This window comes from Vigna unguiculata, chromosome 7 (assembly GCF_037176805.1).
Source record: "Vigna unguiculata cultivar grain cowpea cultivar isolate G323 ecotype 2 chromosome 7, ASM3717680v1, whole genome shotgun sequence".
In the NCBI taxonomy this organism is placed as follows: domain Eukaryota; kingdom Viridiplantae; phylum Streptophyta; class Magnoliopsida; order Fabales; family Fabaceae; genus Vigna; species Vigna unguiculata.
The window spans coordinates 31,287,593-31,305,044 of record NC_140798.1 but is presented as its reverse complement, the minus strand read 5'-3'; the positions used below and the strand labels follow the sequence as shown (position 1 = coordinate 31,305,044).

The 17,452-nt window shown below is 31.3% G+C and overlaps 2 protein-coding genes and 1 non-coding gene across 3 annotated transcripts; all 3 read left to right on the top strand.

The window, feature by feature from the left end:
* The first annotated feature begins 1,167 nt into the window (after nucleotides 1–1,167).
* Nucleotides 1,168–1,240, top strand: TRNAF-GAA (transfer RNA phenylalanine (anticodon GAA)). The gene has a single exon. It is a non-coding gene; the product is annotated as a tRNA-Phe (tRNA).
* A 7,757-nt stretch (nucleotides 1,241–8,997) lies between these two features.
* On the top strand, nucleotides 8,998–10,240 carry APG8H (Ubiquitin-like superfamily protein). Its single transcript, XM_028079404.2, has 5 exons — nucleotides 8,998–9,158; nucleotides 9,281–9,336; nucleotides 9,594–9,646; nucleotides 9,817–9,935; nucleotides 10,034–10,240. The coding sequence occupies exons 1-5, from the start codon at nucleotides 9,119–9,121 to the stop codon at nucleotides 10,132–10,134; spliced, it is 369 nt and encodes a 122-aa protein (XP_027935205.1). The 5' UTR covers nucleotides 8,998–9,118; the 3' UTR covers nucleotides 10,135–10,240.
* Nucleotides 10,241–13,555: 3,315 nt separating this feature from the next.
* On the top strand, nucleotides 13,556–14,865 carry LOC114190791 (peroxidase 5-like). Its single transcript, XM_028079828.2, has 2 exons — nucleotides 13,556–13,835; nucleotides 13,930–14,865. Exons 1-2 carry the CDS (start codon nucleotides 13,617–13,619, stop codon nucleotides 14,683–14,685), a joined length of 975 nt encoding a protein of 324 aa, XP_027935629.2. The 5' UTR covers nucleotides 13,556–13,616; the 3' UTR covers nucleotides 14,686–14,865.
* Nucleotides 14,866–17,452: the final 2,587 nt, after the last annotated feature.

The following is a 17,452-nucleotide window of genomic DNA, read 5'->3' as shown; positions in this document are numbered from 1 at the left end:
AATGTTATTAAAAAAAATAATCGTGTTAAAAACTAAAGCTACTTAGTTTTTGTTTTAAATATTTAATAATGTATCTGTTAAATTCCTCAATTAAAAATCTTTAACCATTTTTGGTGCATTCTAAGATCTTTTGGTCCAAGCCATTTTTTTTTGTCGACGTTATTATATAAAAGACAATGTTATTCATAAATTGTGATCATTATTGGTTAATTAATATTTTTAGGATAAGTACGAGTTTCTTGTAGAACTCCAAGTATTATATTAAAGTATTCTAGCAAGCAAACAAACAAAAAAAAACACTTCAAACAACAATCACTTACCTTAAACATTTTGCGGTGAATAAGATGAAGTTTTTGTTGTTTGGCAATATCCACCTCTAGATTACTATGAGTGTAGTGACACTCCTCACTTCTCCCAACAAACAAAAGACTAGATTTAGAATGAATAAGGGATGAGAATAATAATTTCTATGTTGCAAAGTGTTCCAATTGTGGAGGCTGATGAATCTTGGATAGAGAGGTCCCAAACCCGTATATAATATACAAGACCAACATAATCAATAGAAGATGAGATATATTTCCTACATTTGAAGTAAATGCTATATAACCAATAAAAGAGACAAAAAATAAATAAATAAATGCATATCAAGAGTTGCTGCAGAGACCCTTACTAAACCTGTATAAACCATAACAGACATTCTTATAACCAATCTTATATCAAATAAATTGTAAAATATAGATTTTTCACATAACGTTGGAAAAGTTAGAGGCTAAAACGAAATTGTAAAATTCGGCAGGCCTTATTCTGATGGGATAAGAGTATTTGGTGTGTTTTATTTGTAAGCCTTAGTTCTTTAGCTTTCTCTTAGACATCAGATAAATTTAATATGTAACCCCAACATATTTTTATTCTCATCAAACGAGGATAGCTCAGTTGGGAGAGCGTCAGACTGAAGATCTGAAGGTCACGTATTCGATCCACGTTCATTGCATGTTTTTGCATACATCATCTAGCATAATGTTTTTACTTTCTAATCAACATTCTATTATTGTTATTATTTGTAAGTATGAGTTTTTTCTCTCTGTCTGTTGGAACTTTAATTTTGCGTTAAATTAATATTATGTAAAGTTTCTATAAATAGATCTATTATTCTAGCTTTAATATCAAGCGGGGATAGCTCAGTTGGGAGAGCGTCAGACTGAAGATCTGAAGGTCACGTGTTCGATCCACGTTCACCGCACTTGTTTTACTATTATGCCATGTTATGTTTTTCTGACCGTAAGATCAATGTAATGTACACACGTTCACCCTATTTTTTTCACAAAATAAATTTGAATAATCTATAGTCAGTTCAACTTACTTACACTATCAATCTTAATTATGTTTCATTATTTAAAGCAGCCTGTGTATAATAATTACTTTAAAAATCATAAAGGATCTAAACTTCAAATTAGACATAATAAAACATATTATCTTTCAACAATAATAAAATAACATTATAATGTATTCAATATTAATTATACTTTACTGTTATAAACTTTAATAAATAAATAAACACAACACAATACTAATAAACAATGTGAACAATTCTAATCAAGTATATGAGTAATACAAGAGTTTGAAATTATTTTTAGAATTTTTTTTATGTAAAATTATTTATTAAATTGTCTTAATTTATTTTAGTTAATACTTTTTTTTCAATAGATAATAAGACTAATTCTTTAAATTTTTCTTGAGACATGGTTGACACTGAAATTGTAAATTATTCTATAAGTTATATATGTATTTGGAAAAAAATATATATTTTTTATATAATTAAGAATGTGAATTGATTTATTATTTTCCAAACCTATAATTTTTCTTAAGATATTTAATTATGAAAATAAATCAAATTCATCATTGTCCAACAAAATTGTTATGTTTTAAAGATTTTTCAAAATTTAAATTTCTTTATAAAATGTACAATGTAATGTCTTTAATTGTTAACACTCCATAAAAAACAAAAAAATATCTTCATATATATTTTAAATTGTTCAAATCTACTCTTAAGGTATGATAATTTCTTTATCTACAATATACAAAAAATAATCAATTATAAACGATTCTTGATGAGATTTTACAATTTCATTCTCAATGTTTTCATCAAATTATTTCTTTTTGCTTCTAATATGTTTTTGCACAAAAACTCATGTTCTTCTCAACTCGATAGTAATTTTTTTTTCTTAAACTTGAATTATATCTTCTATACAAAACCCCTCAACTTTGAGTTATACTCCAATTAATATATTATCCACCAAAAGACTAACCCCTTGTCCAATTAACAATTTTGTAGAAAATTTTTAATTCATCGTCCAAATATATGCAAAAAAACTCTTGATACTTGTAAGTCGAAAAGTACAAAAAAATGAGACTAGGCAAAAGAAGCACATTTCTAATTTTAGTATAAATCCAAAACAGAATAAAAACTAGAGCAACACAAATAAAAAGAAAAAACATACTAACCATAAATGAGGATGAAAAATTGGTACACACGGGCAATATGAAATTCAAGGAATGTAATTTGTCAAGACCCTAATAAATGACTCTTTTAAGAGAAAAAAATAGAGATGCAAGAGAAGTCACAAAGATATAAAAAGATAAAAGAAGAAAATAAAATTATAAGAGAATAAAAATAACTAATCATTCTCTTTTTCGTAAACAAAATTATAATTTACTAAATAAAGGTTTTAACTCATTAATTCATTTTTAATACCAATAAAAATTAACATACACTAAACAAAGTTGGATTATTACTTGGAAGAAGATAATTTGCCAATTACACAAGAATTTGATATCCTATCATGATGGAAAACAAATGGGTTAAAGTTTTCAACCCTTCAAGCAATTGCAAATGATGTTTTAACTATTCCAACAACAACTGTAGCTTTTGAATATGCTTTTAATACTGGTGGTCAGATATTATCTTCTCATCATAGTCGACTTCATCATATTACTACAGATGCTTTGATGTGTACAAGAAGTTGGATATGGAACTCAAACCATCTAGGTAAGTTACTCAAATTTATTAATATTTGTTGTTAGTATTTTTTTTATGAATTTTCATTTAATATTCTACATTTGATGTTACACAATTAAAAGAAAAATATGTTCTCATGAGTGAAAATAAATCCGATGAAGAATGTAATTATATTCTAGTAATTAAAATTTTCAATTTTAATTATTATGTCATATCTAATTTTTCATTTTTCTTCTATGTGTAGGTGGATCAAATGCAAATGAAACCACTCATCGTTTATAAAATTAATAAATATTTTGGTTATTATAAAATTTTAGTAATGTGTAATTGTTTAGTTTTCATATAATTATTTGAATATTCTCTAGTTGCTATTTGATACTTTAATTTGAGATTTATACTACTACAATATTTTTTTTTAATACTTGACATCATGAAAAGAAAAGAAAAAGTATGTTATTTTAATATTAAATATTTTGATAGTATCATTATTTTAGAGATGTCAAAATGGGCTTCAACCCATGAGTCAACACGACTCACTACGGGTTTGAGCCAAGTTGGATTGAGAAAAATTCATTTTTTTCAAAAGTGGGTTGAATTCAACCCGCCTCACTTAACCCACGGGTTAAACGAGTTCGAGTTAGGTTGAGGGTGGGTTGACCCACTTAACCCACCAATATTTTTAATTTTTTTAATAATTTTATTTACTACTACTAATTATATATGTTCACAAATTCATATTTTTAAATGTTAGAATGTTGCTCAATAATATTTGAATAGTTTGAATGTTTAATTAATTTGATTGCCAAGTTATATAAGTTGATACTTTAATCTTTAACTATAATCTTTATAGTAAATTACTCAAGCAACCATCTTATAAATATTTTTTTCTAAATAAGCATGATAAAAATGTGTAATTTTTTTATCTATATTTTGTTGAATAGCATGACAGAAAATGTGTAATATTAGTCATGTTTTCTTAGACTATATAGACACTTTCTTGGAAAAAATTAATCATATATTGGTGGTGTGCATGATGAAAACATTGGTTCTTGATTTTACTATGGTTGTCATCTCATGGGTTGCTTAAAAAATTATTTAAATATTTGAATACTTAAAAATAAATACATAAATAATTTTTTTATGTGGGTTGGTGAGCCAACCCACTTAACCCACCAACCCGTGGTGGGTTGAACCGGGTTGCAAAATTTCTAGCTCACCATAAAGTGAGCCGGGTTGGGTTCACTCATTTTCAACTCGGCTCGTGGTGAGCCAACCCGTGTGAGCTGGGTTGACTCACTTTGACATGTCTACATTATTCGTTACCCAAAAGGATGGAAGGTTGAAGATGATGGATAATGTGGCAACATGTTAGTGAACAGTGCACCACGTCACAGGAACAGTCCACCGTGTACACTGTTCTGTTAACGATTTTGACGACATTAAGGAAAAGAACTTGATTGAATGTGTTAAAGCAGATCTGTCTAATAGCTTAACCTAGAAAGTGATTTGAACTGATTAATGAGTCTTTAACTTGGTTAAGTTGAATCTTGAAAGTATCTTTAAGTCTTATAACCCAATTAACCAATTTCGCAGTTCTGTGTTAATGGACTGTTTAAAGCAATCAAGAAAGATTGTAAGAGAAAAGAGAAACCAATACACAACAATTTATACTGGTTCGATTTAAGATGAATCTACGTCCAGTCTTCTCCTAAGTAAACCCACTTAGGAGGATTCCACTAACTCAATAAAGATCCAAGAATTACAAGAGCACCTATATTATTCAAGAACCTAAAGACTAAGGAGCTTGATCTACCAATCAAGAACTCCCCCTAGGAGCAATGCATCCACACAATTGCACCTAGGCCTTCACTACACACAATGAATAACTGTAATCAGAAATACAATAAAAAAGAATCAAGAAACGAATACACCTATTGTTGTGCAGATTTGTCAATTTGCTCCTAGATTCAAGCTAGACCCATCAAGGTTGAATCAACCATCAATCTTCTTGAATCTTCACTTGAATGATCTTCAAGAATACTTAAGAACTTTGTGAATCTTAGAGGACAGTTTCTCAGAATGTTTCTCAAGGATTTTGTAATTTTTTCCACACTTAAAACTGATTTCAGAAACTACTTTTATACAAAGTTCTTTGCTGTCATTAATGGATTAGGAATTTATCTAATAGATTATCGTGAGTGTGTTTCAACTGTCTTAGTGCAGTACGCTCAGTTAATCTATTAGTTGAATAGCCAATCGATTTGTGAATGCACAAGCAAGAGTTTGATGGTTAAATCAACTTAATGAAAGCTTGTTTTTCACTCTAACACCCTAATGCACAACCTAACAGAAACATGACTAATTCTAATCTGGTAGACATCATCAAAACCATCTTCATATAGGTTGAAGTAGCTTCCCCTTTCAACAAAATGAAATTTACAAAATTTAGGACCACATTGAAAACAAATCTAAAACCAGGACCAAATTGAAAAAAAAATGACCAAAACTAGAACCAAATGACTATTTAAGCCCAAAAGAAAAACAAGCGTAACATAATAGTATATTTTTGAAAATATTAAAGTTAATAAAATAAAATAATTAAAAATAAACCCTTTTTAACGATATAATGCTTTTTAAACTTCTGAAAATATACGAAAATTAATAAATGAAAACATTTCGTTATGTAGTGTGAAAAGTAAAATTTCAAAAATAAATTCAACTTTAGATCAACCAAGACTAAAATGATATTAAAATACAAATTATTCAGGATAAAAACTAAATCTCTTGATGAAAGCCAAAGTATCATAATAATTAATTTGAATAATAATAATAATAATAATAATAATAATAATAATAATAATAATAATAGAATGTTGATTAGTATTTGTAATTTATAATAATGTAAAAACATTACTCAACGTGGATCGAAAATTATTTAGAAAATAAAAAAAAACAATTATCTCAATTAAGGTTACATTGGCAAAACATAAAATTCAGTGAACGTGGATCAAATACATGACCTTTAAATCTTCATATAATTAAAATTTGGGTTAAACCAACTTTTGCCAAGTTTATATGATGTTTTAAGCACATTTTATGATAGTAGTTGAATTGTTTACATCGTTTGACACATTTTCGCTTTAATATTAACTCAAATATTATCATAAAATGCGTTTAAAATGTCAAATAAATTTAACAAAATTGGGTAAGAAGAACTAAATCCACGTATTTCTAAAGATGAATGACTAAATTGGTATAAAGTTTCGAAGAGAGACTAATTCCAAAATTCACTTAAACTCGAGGGACAAAAACATATTTAACCTTTAAAATTTTAATAACTTTTGCAATATCACAATATTTAAAAAGTTATATTCATACTTAGATGATTGTATTTTTTTAATATAAAAAAATTATATAATATGTTATATTTAGTCTTTGATATTATTAAATTGTGATATTGTATTTTTCTAATATTTTATATATTATTTAAATTATTTATATATTTATGTATTAGATGAAATTGTTACTTTATTTTCAAAAAAATTATATTTAAATTTAAAATTAGATTTAGAAAAAAAAAACTATTTTTTATTAAAGAATATGAATCTAGAAATTCAAATTAGTTTTTTTATGAAATAATGGATTTCGATTTAAACCTTTATTAAAATATTTGAAATTTGATTTAAAACTACAAATATTTGGTTTTGAATTTAAAAACTTGAGTGGAAATTGTAAACTATTTTTTCTACGTGTAAAACTTATATTTATCTCATATTTTGTTTTAGCTTGAAGTTGGTTTATGGAATTTATATGGATATTTATATGATTTTAGTTTTTATTTAATGTTAAAAATTTATATAGTATATTATTTTTAATTATTAATATTATTATAATTTTATTATTTGATATATTATTTAACTTTTTTTTATATATTTGTGTAGTAGATGAATTTAAAACTTTTGTAATTAAAACTTTTGTATAGTTATTTAAATATTAATTAATATATTATTTATATTTACTACTAGAAATTTCCATATTACATGGGATTTTTCTTGTAAATTTGTTAAAAACATGTGCAAGAAAAGACTTTTTTCTACCATTTTTTTCTAAGAATTTTAATTGGCAAGTAATTCTTTTGTGGGTAATCATTTCCAACAAAATTATAAAATTTTCAAGTATTTCCTACAAAATTTGTTGCGAAAAGTGTTTTATACAAAATATTTTGTAAGAAAATTATTAGCAATTTCTTGCAAATCTTTTTTCATAACAAATTTGTAGATATTTTCTATAAAAAAATTTTAAAACAAAATTGATAGGAAATATGAGTTTTGTCGGTGGTGAAAGGAAGTTGGACAGGGGAGAAGTTGTTTACTTTCATTTGTGAAATTAAGGATCTTAATTGTTTTGATTTATGTTCTATTTGGTGTGGTAGATGTTGATCTCCACACGCAACTATGGAAACTATGCGCGGGGCCTTTGGTGGATGAATATTCAGCATTAGTTATTAAGTTCAACTAATCAGTGGGCAAAAGTTTTACTTTTATCGATCTGCTCCAATTTTGCTCTGGTTGGGCTAAGAATCCAATCCTCTTCAACCTGTTTTCCATTAAAAATCCATTTCCTTAAATTTGTTTTTCAGTTAATCCATATTTTAATCAATTTTCTAGATTTGGATTTTTATCTTGATCTAAATATTTAGATATGGATTTGACCTTGATCCAAATATTTAAATTTGTATTTTAAAATAAAAAGAAAGATCAAATCTAAAATTTTATATATATTTTTGGATTTTGATTAAATTTAGATTGGATCTTTAAAAATGATTTTTCTTTTATATAATGTTCTAGAACATAGCTGCTTGGTCATGCTGCCTTATAATCTAGTTATAAAGCTATTAACCAATAATCCGAAGATTTTACATTGTTCAATTAAATATCATGAGTGTGATTCAATGCGAAGTACATATTGGTGACCGCTAATAAACCAAACAAGGGATTAACAAGAAATGTAATGCATAGTAACTCTTTTTATAGAGCACGATAAATTTACCTAGGATAACCGTAATGCATAGTAACTCTTTCCTGCACTTCATGTACTCTGCTGTCAATATCTTGTTTGTGGTTATAACCATATATATATATATATATATATATATATATATATATATATATATATATATATATATATATATAATACTTATATAATTGAATATGATAATTAGTTTTAATTTAAAATTTTTGTAATTAAAATATATATTATATGAATTTGTTTTTGATATTATATTTATATTTAGATGATTGTATTTTTTTTAATGTAAAAAATTATATAATATGTTATATTTAGTCTTTGATATTATTATATTGTGATATTGTATTTTTCTAATATTTTATATATTATTTAAATTTTTTATATATTTATGTATTAGATGAAATTGTTACTTTATTTTCAAAAAAATTATATTTAACTTTAAAATTAATTTAGAAAAAAAAACTATTTTTTATTAAGAAAATATGAATCTAGAAATTCAAATTAGTTGTTTTATAAAATAATGGATTTCGATTTAAACCTTTATTAAAATATTTGAAATTTGATTTAAAACTACAAATATTTGGTTTTGAATTTAAAAACTTGAGAAGTTGTTTACTTTCATTTGTGAAAGTGAGGATCTTAATTGTTTTGATTTATATTCTATTTGGTGTGGTAGATGTTGATCTGTATATGGAAGCTATGCGCGGGCCTTTCTGTTTTGGCTCATTAAGAATCCATTTCTCTTCAACCTGTTCTCCATTAAAAATCCATTTCCTTAAATCTGTTTTTTAGGTGCCCTTCAAAATCATAAAATGCGGTGAACGTGGATCGAACAACGTGACCTTCAGATCTTCAGTCTGACGCTCTCCCAACTGAGCTATCCCCGCTTGATTGGTCACGTTTGAATGTTAATGATATTTAACATATATATTATATTACGTGTAATCCGCATCTCTATCTGAAACGTGAACGTTTTGTCCTTGGTGATACGTGTTTAGAATTATTGAAAGAAAGGGTTCACACCGTTCTCTCTCGTTCTGTCTCCAGTTGCTTCAGCACCACAACAACCTAACAATGGGAGGAAGTTCAAGTTTCAGGGATGAGTATACCTTCGGTGCGTTCAATTCTCCAAACTCCTCTTATCTGTGTTACGATTCAATCAAATCTGTTATTGTTACTATTACTATTGTCAAGCGTTGACTTATTGAAAACCAATTTTATTTCATTTGTGCGCAGAACAAAGGCTTGAACAATCGCGAGAAATCGTGGCCAAATACCCCGATCGAGTCCCCGTAAGCCCCTTCTCCGTTCTAATCACACTTCTCTTTAGAATTCGCAAATATTTTTTTATGATTCGATATTTGTTTTCGCAATATTTAATCTCCGTTTGTGGATGGATCCTTATTACTCCGTTCATCATTTCACTCTGCTGTTTGTAACGAACGATTCACTCGCCAAATATTTATATAAGCAGACGATAACAGTGAACATGTCTTCCGTTGCCCTAAATTGCTTATTTTGTTGATCGATTGTTCTTTTTCTTCTGCAGGTGATTGTAGAAAGATATGCTAAATGCGATCTGCCTGAGTTGGAGAAGAAAAAGTAAGATCAGTGGCCAGCATGATTGAAATCATCATATGAGATAACAACTGCAGCCATATATAAATTGAATTAGGAACATATGTACTTACATTTATAAACAAATTATAAAATATAAGTAATACCTATACGTGAATTGAAATCATGATCATGGTTTTTAATGTTTCTGATAGATTCCTCGTACCTCGAGACTTGTCTGTTGGGCATTTCATTCATATTTTGAGTTCCAGACTTAGTCTGCCCCCTGGGAAAGCGCTGTTTGTTTTTGTGAAGAATACCTTGCCTCAAACTGGTAAGCTTGCCCTGTGAGCTCAATGGTTTCTTTCTTCTTATTCAACTTTACTGTTGTTGCTGGGGCTCTTAAATTTCTTGTTTTTGTGGTTTTTGCAGCTAGTGTGATGGACTCTGTCTTCAAATCATTCAAGGATGAGGATGGATATCTTTACATGTATTATAGCACCGAAAAAACCTTTGGCTCGTACATAATGTAAACTATTTTACCCTGTATACTACTATGTCCAACCATGACTCTGTTATGTAACTACGATCAAGAAAACCTTGTACAAATTTGTTACATGGCATGGAACTTATCACTCATTGTTCTGTTCTGGTTAACCTTCCCAATACAATAAGTAATGTATGATTTATTGTTGGGTTTCTTTCAAGGAGACACGAGTTATGAATAAAACCTTCAACTCAACCTTACCTTAAGATGATAGTTTTGTGGATATCTTGCTCTTCTTGCATATTTTTATTTAATATGGGGAAATTTGGAAAATATAAGTCAAAAGCAAACCCATGTATGAAACCATCACATCATCATCATCTTCAATCTAAAAATCTTCGGACAATAATTTTGAGTTTTTTTTCTTTTTTTCTTTATATGTTCTTCTTTCATATATTATTCAGAATCCAAGCCCACTTATCTTCGGCATTTTTAAATAATTATATTGCCGAAACATTTTTAAATAATTAATATCACATGTCACAAGATAATTGATCTAATAGACTCAGGAGGAAGATGAAAGAGACAGAACCTAATCTAAACACCTGCTATGATAGGAAATAAATCAAAGTGTGTTACTCAATTTTTGCTTGCCTTTATTCGTGTGGTAATAATCAGACCCTTGATGGAACCTCCAACTGCTTTTCTTGAAAGCCTATTGTTCCATGCAGTTGATGTACAATGATGAAGAATGTTTCTGGCATCTACAGATTTACATCTTAAGGAGACAATCACAAATCGGTGCTAGTAAGATTTGGAACAGAAGCTAAGTAGTAATATGTATTGAAAAATGTTGTTTTGATGCGGGCTAGCAAAGGAAGATTCTCCCAAAGGTTAACTACCATAAAACCGAAGGCGCCAAAATTTCTGGGCAACAACCGAACAAGCTTAACCTTGTGTTTGGATGAAGTATTTCAACAATGCTAAGAAATTGAAATGCATTGTATTTGAATTGCTTACAATTAAATTCCTTTCATTTTCTAAATAACTTATTTGGATAAAGAAATTAAATTACCTTAAATTTCAATTTCTTGTTTGGATAAAATATTTGAATTTCTTGTGAGATAAAATTTTATTTTAAAAATATTTATTTTAGGCTTAATTATGTTTTGAGTTCATGATAATTTTAGAAACGGGCTTGACGACCCAAATGGATCGATCCGACCTGACGACTCAGCCGGGCCAAGAAACCCAAACAGGCTAGGTTGGGTTGGCTCGACGATCCAGACAAGCCTGATCAGCCTAACAGCCCATACAGGCCGGTCATGCCAATCAAGGTCATTGATCCGGCTTGGCTACACTAGGTTGTCGGGCCTGTCCGACCCATATGGGTTGTCGAGCCCGTTTGTGTCATCGGGCACATCCGACAAGTCTGTGTCGTTGGCTAGCCCGACCTAGCAAGGTCGTCGGGCTAGTCGGTATCGCTCGGGTCATTGGACCGATCGGCCTGTCTAGGTCGTCGGGTCAGTCGGGCCCGACTAGGTCATCGAGTCGGTTAGACTTGTCGGGTCAACAGGTCAATCAGGCCGTTGGGCCTGCCTGATACGTTTGGGTCGTCAGCCCGCCCAACACCTCTAGGTCATTTGGCTTGCCAAATTCGTGTGGGCCATCGGACTCGTCCGTCCTGCTTGGGCCATTAGACCCGCTGACCCGTCTTGGTTGTCAGGTTGGTTCTTCCTATCTCTGTCTTCGAGTCCACCCAACTTGTTTGGGTCGTTAGTCCCGTTTGGGTCATCGGGCCCGCTCGACCCATTTATGTCATAAAGCCAGCTCGGTTTGTCTAGGTAATTAGGTCAAGCAGACACATCTTGGTCGTCGGGCCCGCCCCGACGGTGTGGGTTGTCAGGCTTGACCGACCTGTTTGAGTTGTCAAGTCCGCCCGACCTGTCTGGGTTGTTGGGCCTGCTCGACCTGTATGTGTCGTTAGGTCGGTTTGATCCGTCTGGATCGTCTGGCCAACCCAGCCTGTTATGGTTGTTGAGTTTGTCGGGTCCGTTTGGGGTTGAATCCAGAGTGAGGTTGAGTGAAAAGAATTTCAAATTCCACAATTTTTTAGGGTATTTGAATTTTTAATTTAACTAATTGAAATACTTCAAAAAAATGTATGCATTTTAAATGTTTTTTAATTTTTCTATCCAAACAAAACATTTCATTACAAAAAATTTTAAATTCTTCAAATAAATGAATTATCATCTTGAATTGCCTCCTCCAAACACACCATAAATGTTGTTTTATATACGTTACGATTTCAAAAAACATAACGACAAAATCATTCTTGAGAAGTTTACTAAATCCTGATAACCCGAATTCAAATACTGGAAAATTACCGGATGACTACATATCTAAAAATCTAGATTTAATACTTAGTAACCATGTTAATACTAGATTATCTATAATCTACAAAGAAAAATATGTTAAATATAATCTTTATATGTTAATTCTTATATAATATGCATATCATTTACTTGACTTTTTTAAATAATTGAAACTTAATTTAAATTTTAAATTTATTTTATTGAAGACATAAATTTAATCAAGTATTTAATTAGTCAAATTTGAATAATTTATAAACAGTTCAAGTTATTTATTATTTTTAACTAGTTTACTATGAAAAATATTTCGTAGGGATAAGATATTAAAATCAAAATCTTAAATTAATAAGCTAAGATATCTTAGTCAAATATTAAAAATGAAGATAATTAACTTTCAAGGAAGTAACTATTAAAAGATTATTTCGGTGATGATAATGGCTGAATTATTAATTTAAGAACAACATACACCATACATCTGAAGGAAACAACCCAATTGAATCATCAATCCCTTTCCCAAGTTGACTAATTCAATTACATATATCAAATTCAAATTTCAACACAGATGAGTTATAAAATTCAAGCCAAGTACAAACACACTCCAGTGCCTACTTTTGGATAAAGTGATTAATATTAAGGAAGACCTTGATTTTTATATTTATTTAATATTTTTTTCTTGTTGATTAAATGCTTATACTTTGTCTTGACAGCAGACAAAGCATGTTGTGATTAGATTTTTCAAAAGAAATCGTCTTTGCCCTTACCAGGTCTTCCATGTATTAATAGCAAACGCTCTTACTTAATCAAACTATTTGAAATGTCATATTCAGTTATTACAGCCATCAAAGAATAGACAAATTCTCCGGCAGGTCAGGTGGCTGATGCAGTAAGTAGTCATCGTATTCTCCAAAATTTAATATCAAATATGGTATGAACACAAGTATATGGTGATGAGCCACATGGCGAATATTTCAAAGTCCGATTGCTTGAAGCAGCATCTATCACTGCAGGCTACAGCCAAAGACACGTTTTGGTTAAAAAAGTAAGACCCACTCTCACCTTTCACAACATTTCTCAACCTATAAATACAATTCTCTCTTCCCTCTTCTCTCAAACACCACTAACATACATATATTCATATTTGTTCTCTCAAATACCAATGGCTCGATTTGTACACGTGCATGCAATGCTCTCAACCTTCTTTCTAATTCTCTCCATTTTTCAATCTGCCTCCGCATCTTTGAAGGTGGATTTCTACAAAACTACATGTCCTTCTGCGGAGGCAATAGTGAGAAGCGCTGTGGACAAAGCCGTTTCTCTGAACCCAGGCATCGCTGCTGGTTTGATCAGAATGCATTTTCATGATTGTTTTGTGAGGGTAAGCACTTGGTCTTCTTCATCACTACCCAGTTAATGAGTTGAATAGTGAAATCAAATATCTAAATGAATTGTTATACGTTATACACATGCAGGGATGCGATGGTTCTGTGCTGTTGGAATCCACGCCGGGGAAGCCATCAGAGAGAGACCACCCTGCCAACAACCCAAGTCTACGAGGCTTCCATGTCATCGACGAAGCCAAGGCCCAATTAGAGGCAGAGTGTCCACACACCGTCTCCTGTGCAGACATTCTGGCTTTTGCTGCTCGAGACAGCGCCAACAAAGTTGGAGGCATAAACTACGCAGTGCCAGCTGGACGCAGAGATGGTCGTGTCTCTATCAGAGACGAAGCGTCACAACTGCCTCTTCCAACCCTCAACGCAGACCAACTCATTGCTAACTTCCGACAAAAAGGGTTGTCTGCAGATGAAATGGTGACACTGTCTGGAGCCCATTCTATTGGTGTCTCACACTGTTCCTCCTTCTCCGACCGCTTGCACTCTTTCAATGCCACCTTTCCTCAAGATCCCTCCATGGATTCCAGATATGCTACGTCCTTGAAACCAAAGTGTCCACCAGGGAGCGATAACACAGTGCCTCTGGACGCATCCACTCCTAACCGTTTGGACAACAGATACTACACAGAGCTCAAGAACCACCGTGGTTTGCTCACCTCGGATCAGACTTTGCTCGGCAGCCCCTCAACCAGGCCGATGGTACTCACCAATGCTAAACATTCCTCTGTCTGGGCTCGCAAGTTTGCTAAGGCAATGGTCCATATGGGTTCCATTGATGTCCTCACCGGCTCACAGGGCGAGATCAGGACCCGTTGTGCCCTCGTTAATTGACTCTGCACATCCTTAAGTCTTCTCTTCTAATTTCTCTCAATTGTTCATACCTCCAAATATCTGTTTCTTCTTTCTTCTCATTGTCATTACTTCATTCTTTCAATTCTTTTCCATGTCTTAACTAACTCACCTTTTGTTTGTAATCTTCCCCCAATTCAATTCAATTCAGTTCTATCTTTGTAACCCATTCATATGAAAATGTTGTTTTCTGTTTTGCTCTTAATTCTAATATTGTTATATTGATTTTAGGACAATAATATTTTGAATATAAAAATTTTGATAACTTTCTTTTACAACATGAGATGACATCTTTTAAGTGGTTTTGAATTATTGAGAATAAGAAAATACAAAGATATAAAACCACTTAGATGTTTCTCGATAAAAAGGATACTTCTACTTCTCAATAAAAGCAGTACTTCTAAAAAAAATTGATATTCTTCTAGTTTATCAGTTCAATTAACATTTCTTTTAAACTTAGATGAAATAATTGTTTTGGACTACAATTGTACCTTTAAATTACAATTTTAAGTATTTATTCCAAAAGTTCAATGAGAAGAAATCATTTTGTTTTGGGTTAAATATGTTTTTGGTCCTTTAGCTTTCATTGAAAATTAGAATTAGTCTCTCTTCGAAATTTTGACTCATTTTAGTTCTTCAACTTTAGAAATTCGTGGATTTAGCCCTTTTAACTAAGTTCTGTTAAGTTTATTTAACGTTTTAAACGTTTTTCATTATAACATTTGAGTTCTTCACAACACATAAATCTATCAAATGGTGTAAACAACTCAAATTATATCATAAAAATGTTTGAAACATCAACTAAATTTAACAAGATGTGGTTAAAAGAATTACGTTCATGCATTTTAAAGTTGAAGAACTAAATTGGGCCAAAGTTTCAAAAATGGACTAATTTCAATTTTTACTCAGAATTAAGGAATCAAAAACATATTTAATCCTTTCCTTTTTTAAAACAATAATATCTTTTTCCAGAAGATTAATAAATTAGTTATAAACAATAAATATGTTCCAAAAATAATCCATTTAGACAAGCTCTTTGTAACACCCCATTTAATTAATAACGCTAATTAAAGGAATGTCACGCGGAATAGTATTAGAAACAAAGTCCTAGAGTGTAGACACTACTCCTCACGATTATCCAAGAGAAAACTCGAATAAGAAAAAGGCACACTACGATGCCATAACAAAGTATAAAATATAAATCAACAACATTTAGAATTTTAAGCCTAAAGACCAGCAGTACACGGGCCATAGCCCTAAAGGAAAGTCCAAGTAAACTTAGATCCAGTCCAAGCAGACTATGCAGTGGAACCTCCATCACCTTGATGATTACGGGGAGTTCTCACCTCTGCTCACATTAACAAGTTGATGATCATTGCAAAAGAAAAGACCACACCACAGAACATACAACAAACGACAGAAGGGTAAGTTAGAGCCAAAATTAGTTTTATCATGCAATCAAATATACTTTCACAATCCAATATACATACATCATCCAAGCATGTTATGACCTTCCAATCAATACACTAAGATTCGACTCGACTCATCTGGATACATATAATCTGGTCGGATTCAGCGGATGCTTGCACTTGTGGTGGATACCTCTGCTCACCCCCGAGCTATGTGTTACAAGTGTTACAATGAATCAATTCTCTCACACACAAGGTTAATCCTTAATGAATTTCAGGCCTCCTGCTACTCTCATCACAAGAGTCAGTCCGCTCTAAGTGAGACTAACTGACTCCTTAGAGTGTCAGGATGCAATCCTTACCTTGAATCCTTACCAAATTATATAGATGGGGCACCACCATGGACACCCACTAACAGGGACCATGGAATTACCTCCCGACCACTGAAGCACGACCCTAAAATCCCACCTAGAGATTTCAAGGAATTACGCACTGACCACAGACCAATCATGTTCAATCAATCAAGTAATGTTTACCATACACAATATCTCATGCCAACCTTTACAACCCATTCTCATTCATAACCAAATGTTGAATCCATACCAACTCATCCTTCCCAAACAGTGAATATATATTTGTATTTCATATCAATATCATGTCTCCTTGATACCAACCATCTCATTTAAATCACATGCCAAGTTCATACCAAACCCATCATCCACAATCCATGAATCATATCACTCATGTATAATCATTTATCACATGCTTTTAATATAATAATTAGATTCAAGCCAGTAATAACCATTCAAGATAAGAGAAACAACCAAACTACAGCGATCTTGCGATAAAAAATGCTCTCACTACAGAGCTCTGATTCAAGATCGGACCGGTCAAAGTCAAAAGCTATGTGTTAAGAATCAGCTGTTAAAATATCAGCTCAATCCAACGGTTAACGAAGTAGTAACTTGCATTTTACGAAAAGTGTGCAGTGTTGTTAACAACACAAATTCAGTGACCTTGCGATAAAAACTGCTCTCACTATAGAGCTCCGATTAAAGATCCGACCGGTCAAAGTCAAGAATTATGTGTTAAGGATCATCTGTTAAAATTTCAGCTCGATCCAACGGTTAATGTAGTAGAAATCTTCATTTTACGAAAAGTGTGTAATGCTGAAAAAAGAGTAGTGTCACATCAATCAAACATAATCGCACACCATACATCTTTATTCGACCAACAACCTCATGCAAGCATCACAGCCATACAAACAGACCAAAAATCGGCAAAATAACTTTAAATACATAAACTCTAGTTTCCCTTACCTGGAAAAAGCTAGCAGAATA

Coding starts and splice junctions, on each gene's coding strand:
- APG8H (XM_028079404.2), top strand. CDS start 9,119: ATGGGAGGAAGTTCAAGTTTCAGGGATGAGTATACCTTCG. Junction 9,159..9,280: donor CAGGGATGAGTATACCTTCG/GTGCGTTCAATT, acceptor ATTTGTGCGCAG/AACAAAGGCTTGAACAATCG. Junction 9,337..9,593: donor AATACCCCGATCGAGTCCCC/GTAAGCCCCTTC, acceptor TTTCTTCTGCAG/GTGATTGTAGAAAGATATGC.
- LOC114190791 (XM_028079828.2), top strand. CDS start 13,617: ATGGCTCGATTTGTACACGTGCATGCAATGCTCTCAACCTTCTTTCTA. Junction 13,836..13,929: donor TTCATGATTGTTTTGTGAGG/GTAAGCACTTGG, acceptor ATACACATGCAG/GGATGCGATGGTTCTGTGCT.